The sequence below is a fragment of the Condylura cristata genome, unplaced genomic scaffold (genome assembly GCF_000260355.1).
Source record: "Condylura cristata isolate star-nosed mole 26May11 unplaced genomic scaffold, ConCri1.0 scaffold00003, whole genome shotgun sequence".
In the NCBI taxonomy this organism is placed as follows: Eukaryota; Metazoa; Chordata; class Mammalia; order Eulipotyphla; family Talpidae; genus Condylura; species Condylura cristata.
The window spans coordinates 29,384,769-29,390,025 of NW_004567104.1; the positions used below are offsets into that span (position 1 = coordinate 29,384,769).

The window sequence follows — 5,257 nt, forward strand, 5'->3', positions numbered from 1 at the left end:
GGGATCTGGCCTTGGCCCGGGCTCTGGAAGCCGAAGATCCGAGTCATATTGTAAGTCGTGCGCAATACCTGGATAACTCCTTAGCGTGGAGGCCTGTGTCGAACCCAAAAGGCACAGCAGGTGACCTCCACAGCTCCAGTCCAAGTTTAGCGGTTTCCGCCCGGGCCCCGCTGACTACGGGGCGGTGGCCCCGGCCGGTCCCGGAGGCGGCGGCGTAGCTCCTGAGTGAAGGTGTCTTTGAAGCGGGCAGCGCGGCGGGACAGGGAGCTCGCTGGCCCAGCCGCGAGGCCTCGCAGGCGACGCGCCGCGTCCTGGCCGCGCAGCTGGGCCTGCAGCAGAGCGAAGGCGGTGAGCTGCGCGGCTCGCCGGATGGGCCGCGACTCGGAAAGCCGCTCCACCAGCTGTGGGCTGTGCAGAAGGGCGGCCAGCAGCCGCCGAAGAACCATCCTCGGGGTGCCTCGGGAGCTCCCCGGAACCCGGAGTACGCCGCCCTGGGTTCTGATCGGCAAAGCCCGAGAACGGACCGCATCTGCGCCGGCGCTGCCTGGTGACGACACTGCCGCGCCCGGATTGGTGCGCACAATTCCCAAGTGTCCCCAGCCGCCATACGCTTCCGGTTCCTGTCGTGGTGGCGTCCTCGTTGTTCCCGAAGTGGCGGCGTCCTTGTCTACCACTCTGCGCTATGTCCGGTGGCCTCCTGAAGGCGCTGCGCAGCGACTCCTACGTGGAACTGAGCCAGTACCGGGACCAGCACTTCCGGGTGAGTCCAGGCCACGAGAAGGCGAGTCCCGGGGCAGAACGCCGGGGACCAGTTTGCTTTTGTCTCATTGTGTCATCCCACTTACTCCGGATTCCCTGGGTGCACTGATGCCCCGGTGTCTGCTGGGGAATGGCTACTGCAGGGCCGTTGGGGATCAGTAAAATCCCCTTCTTTCAGGGAGAGGGAGTTTGAGGCCCGCTTTCCCGTTTCCCAGCTGCCGGGGCTGTTCCCAGGCCGAGGCAGAGGAGTTCGATCGGCACTGGGTCACGTTTTCATGGGCTTTGCCTCGGGAAGATGACTTGTTGATGAGGAAAATGGAATATGTGGAAGCGCCTTCCTGACCCAATTTCCGGGGCGTTTTGTTACTTTTTGTTTTAAGTTATATCTTTGGAGCCTCCAGTCCTTAGTAAAATAGCCCCTACAGAGTTCGACGCGGAGGGTGTGAGCCCCTTGCAAAGCCTCGGAAGGGGAAGGTGGACCAGCCAACTTAGGCATGTTGAATGTCTTAATGATAATTACTGGATTTCAGGAGAATGAAATTTTAGTTCGGCCTGGCATCATAGGTTGTGTGGAGGAGGGAAGCTGCAGATATTTAAAATGGGCGCTGCAGTATCAGCAAAGGAGTGGGGTAGGGCGTTATTAACCCTGTTTATTTGCTAAGCTTGTATTGGGTTCTGTAGCTGAAGCCTTCAGCTCTGCCCCACTGGGGCAAGAGAAGACAGTGTCAGCCCCTAAAAGTTTTTAATTCTCCAGTTGGGATTGTAAATGGAAGCAAGTAGGAAGTAATCATAATCTAGAGCAGAAATGAGTGGAACGGACGAGACTGAGGATTTAGAGGATCCTTATGATTGCGAATGGGAGCAGATCATATAAGAGAGAGAGGGTAGGCAAGAATGCGTAAAATGTATTAGTAGGATAGGGAAAATGATATTTTTGAGGTCTCACTTGAAAGTCTGATCTGCAGTCCCTTGGTTCTCCCTAGAAGCAAACATAATTACCTAATGTATAGGATAGCTACATTCATGCTATAAAAAAATAATTTGGAACATACATTTCACATCTCATAGTTTTTCAATCTGTATAGTATTGTGAGTGTACATTTTTGGGAAGGCTGTATTATTTGTATTGGTGTGTATGATAATTTTATCATTTTCCTTTTGATGTGCGATTAGGTAGTTTTTTTTCCCCCTTCTGTCGTTGAATATGATGACATGAGACCTATTACTCTAAACACTGAACTGCAAAGCATTCAGAGGCCAGTGTGTGATGTTAGAGCCCTACTGGGTCAGAAGGGCCTGAGAGCAGATGAACTCAGTAGACATGTTTAATCAACATTTGTCTTCCCCAGTTGGAGTCCAGAAGAGGAGGTCCAGGGTCATGTAGCCTTTGATGAGCCAGGTGTATTGGCTCAACTCTGGTTATATTCCTGTCTTTGCTTTCACCCTGTCTTCTAAATTAGGAACCCCTTCACAAAGTGAGGTCTCTTGTTTTTATTATTTATTTGTTCATTTATGCATGCATGCATACAAGAACTGAGATATAGGCCAGACATGTGGAAGATAAGAGGATTCACGAGAGTGGGGAACAGAACAGGCAGATTGACTGAAATACACTGCTGAGGGGAGCAGCGGGCAGGTCAGGAGAGGTCTGCTGCGCCATGTGGGTCACCTCCCTGGTGGGAAATCAAACTTTTGCTGCAGTGCTGCAGATAGCTTCATAGTGCTGTGCATTTAACCCTTTGCACCACCAGGGAGGGCTCAAGATCTCGTTTTTTTAGTGATCATGTACTTTGTTAAAGTACATTTTTTATTTTATAATTTTATTTATATATACACACACACACACAAAACATCACTCTTCATTTTGTACATTTTTTCATCTCGGTTGTACTCCCCATGGATTTCCCACCACCAAGTCACCCGTGTGCCATCGCCATAGTCTTTTGTGATCTTCCCACCCATTTTGACCGTTTCCCTCTCCATCCCCGTAGAATGTATGTGGTTCATAGTTTGTTGATTTTTGTTTTTACTTTATTATAATTGCTTTTGTGTATGTGTGTGATCAGTGCATTTTCTCTTAAAACTCAGAAAAAAATGAGTTTGTAAGCCATCTAAGCAGTTGTTTTGAACATTCTCTTTGCGAGTATTACAATGAGTATCTTTCTGTGAAAATCCAGGTCTTTTTTTACTGTAAATTAAAAAAGAGGCCATCCTAATGTACTTAGTCAAGGTTAAGGAATTAAATGTGGGCTATTTGAAAAGGATCCTGTGCTGAGGGTAGAGTGTGCAAGGGAACGATATCCCACTTGTGTGACGGTATGGTGCAGGAGAAAAAGGGCTACCAGTGAAGTAACTTTCAAACCTTAACCCTATACTCAAAGCATTCTGCACATTGTACCCCGCGTCCTGTGTTCTTCCTGGCAAGGAATTTGTGCTGAATTGGGATGATAGAAGCTGATCCCCAAGTCAGAATTAATGAAAGGTTTTCCTCTACTTAGTAATAAATACTGTTTAAGCAGGACTCAGATTGTATTGCTCAATATTTTCTGTTTGAAATTCTAGGGTGACAATGAAGAACAGGAAAAATTACTAAAGAAAAGCTGTACATTGTATGTTGGAAATCTTTCCTTTTATACAACTGAAGAACAAATCTATGAACTCTTCAGCAAAAGTGGTGACATAAAGAAAATCATTATGGGCCTGGATAAAATTAAGAAGACAGCATGTGGGTTCTGCTTTGTGGAGTATCCTTTTGTGTCATGTCGCTGTTGGATGAGGGAGGGGCAGAGTGGCGGTCATGTGTTTGAAAACGTGTGTGGGTATTTGCTGATTAGCATTCCAGCACTTGTATCTCTCCTTTCACCTACCACCTACCTTCTTTCCAGCGTTTCTGGCCACATTCTTAGGTTGTTATCATTGATAATTTATATCCCATTCTGAAATCCATTCTTTTGTTTCAAGTTGATTCTTTAAGAATCATGATCTTTCAAGAATATATGCTCTTGGTTTTAAGGGAGTGAAAGGAGTTTGGTGAAAATTGTCACACCATTCTAAGGCCACAGGCAAATAGTTATCGGTCTCTCTAGTATCTTCAGAAGTAACCATGTAGATGTGTGGAAGTATGCACCATGCACCTTTAATTTTTACCAATTTTAAAGATTGCTCTGTCAATTTTTGTACCTGTACCTCTTTCTAAAATGATTATAGATTGCATTATGTAGATGTATGCAGTTTGATTTTATATGTCAAAATTTGTCATCATTTGTTTTCTCTCAAGACTGAATACTGTGCTGCCTGGACTTACACTTTGGTGTGTTTTTGATTGTCTTTATTTTACTAATATTTCCATTTTTGGTCATTTTAGTTTATATTCTGAGAAATTCCTAGACCTGAGCAAACATATCGTTTGAATTTTTTCCCTATGCCCTGCATTATATTTCTTTTGGTTGTATTTATGCTATAAATTTTCCTTAAATTGCTGGAGATGATTGGCCTTTCTACATTAGGGAAAGTAAGTTGGCTTTGTGGACCCCAGCAGAGCTTCTTTCAAGTTGTTGTTTTGTCCTTGGTATTTGTGGATTTCCGTAATGCCAGAATGAAAAGGGATTTTATTTTGATTGGCTAATGTCAAAAATAATTGCCCTAGTTCTTCCAGACAGTTCATTCAGAACCCTATCATTTTGTTTGCATTTGCCTAGAATTAAATGCCTTCTTGCTAGCAGATCTTTGCACAGAGCTCTTTAATATAAATGCTACTTGCAGCCTCAGTTACTCATTGAGTTAAGAGCCTCCTGAATTTGCCATCTCCTTTAAGCTCCATCAAGAATATTTTATACTTTTCTTCATCCATCTTGTTATTGTTGACTGTCTAACCTGCTGATGCTCTCTTCTGTTCTTATGTTTCTTTTCTGTTGTTTTAATCCAGGTCTTGAGAAGGAAAGGAGAGAATTGTGCTCACTCTTATCTACTTCAGTTTTTTCCCTACTTTAGATTTTGCTCTGCAAGCTTCTTCCATTCTCCCATCAAGCACAAGGGACCAGACTGCCTAAGTTTTACTTTTGCCTCAGTTAGTAGTGGCATAAACTTGTTCACAGGGGACAAGGAAGCAATAAAAAAAAAAAATGTTAAACTCACCTCATGGGTAATAATCATTGGTGTCTGAAAATTGGAGTGTTTTGCGTTTCTTTTATAAACCAAAAAGAAAAAAACATGGCAAATACCTGAGAGGCTGTCACAGACAACCTTTTCTTTTCCTTCTCAGTTTGCTTTCCTATTGAGAGCTTAATTTCATTCATTCTGCAAAAAATTGTTGAAGGCCTACAGTGTGCTAGGCATTGTCTTAGATGTTGGACACTGGAGTTTCAGCAAATGTTTCTCTGTATAATTAAAAACTAGGAAATGGTCTAGATTAGCATTTCCTAAAGCCAGCTAATAAATGTAATTACTTATTTAGGTTTCTTCTTAAATACCATCCCAAAGACAGATGAAAAAAAAAAAA

General features: G+C 44.0%; 1 protein-coding gene across 3 annotated transcripts in view; it reads left to right on the top strand.

The window, feature by feature from the left end:
- The first annotated feature begins 606 nt into the window (after positions 1–606).
- NCBP2 (nuclear cap binding protein subunit 2, 20kDa) overlaps positions 607–5,257 on the top strand; it is a 28,023-nt gene continuing 23,372 nt past the window's right edge. For all 3 annotated transcript variants that reach the window (XM_012732262.1, XM_012732251.1, XM_004675121.2), the window contains exons 1-2: positions 607–760; positions 3,322–3,503. In XM_012732262.1, coding sequence (XP_012587716.1) covers positions 683–760; positions 3,322–3,503 — 260 coding nt within the window. In that variant the 5' untranslated portion in view covers positions 607–682. The remainder of the gene's footprint in view (positions 761–3,321; positions 3,504–5,257) is intronic.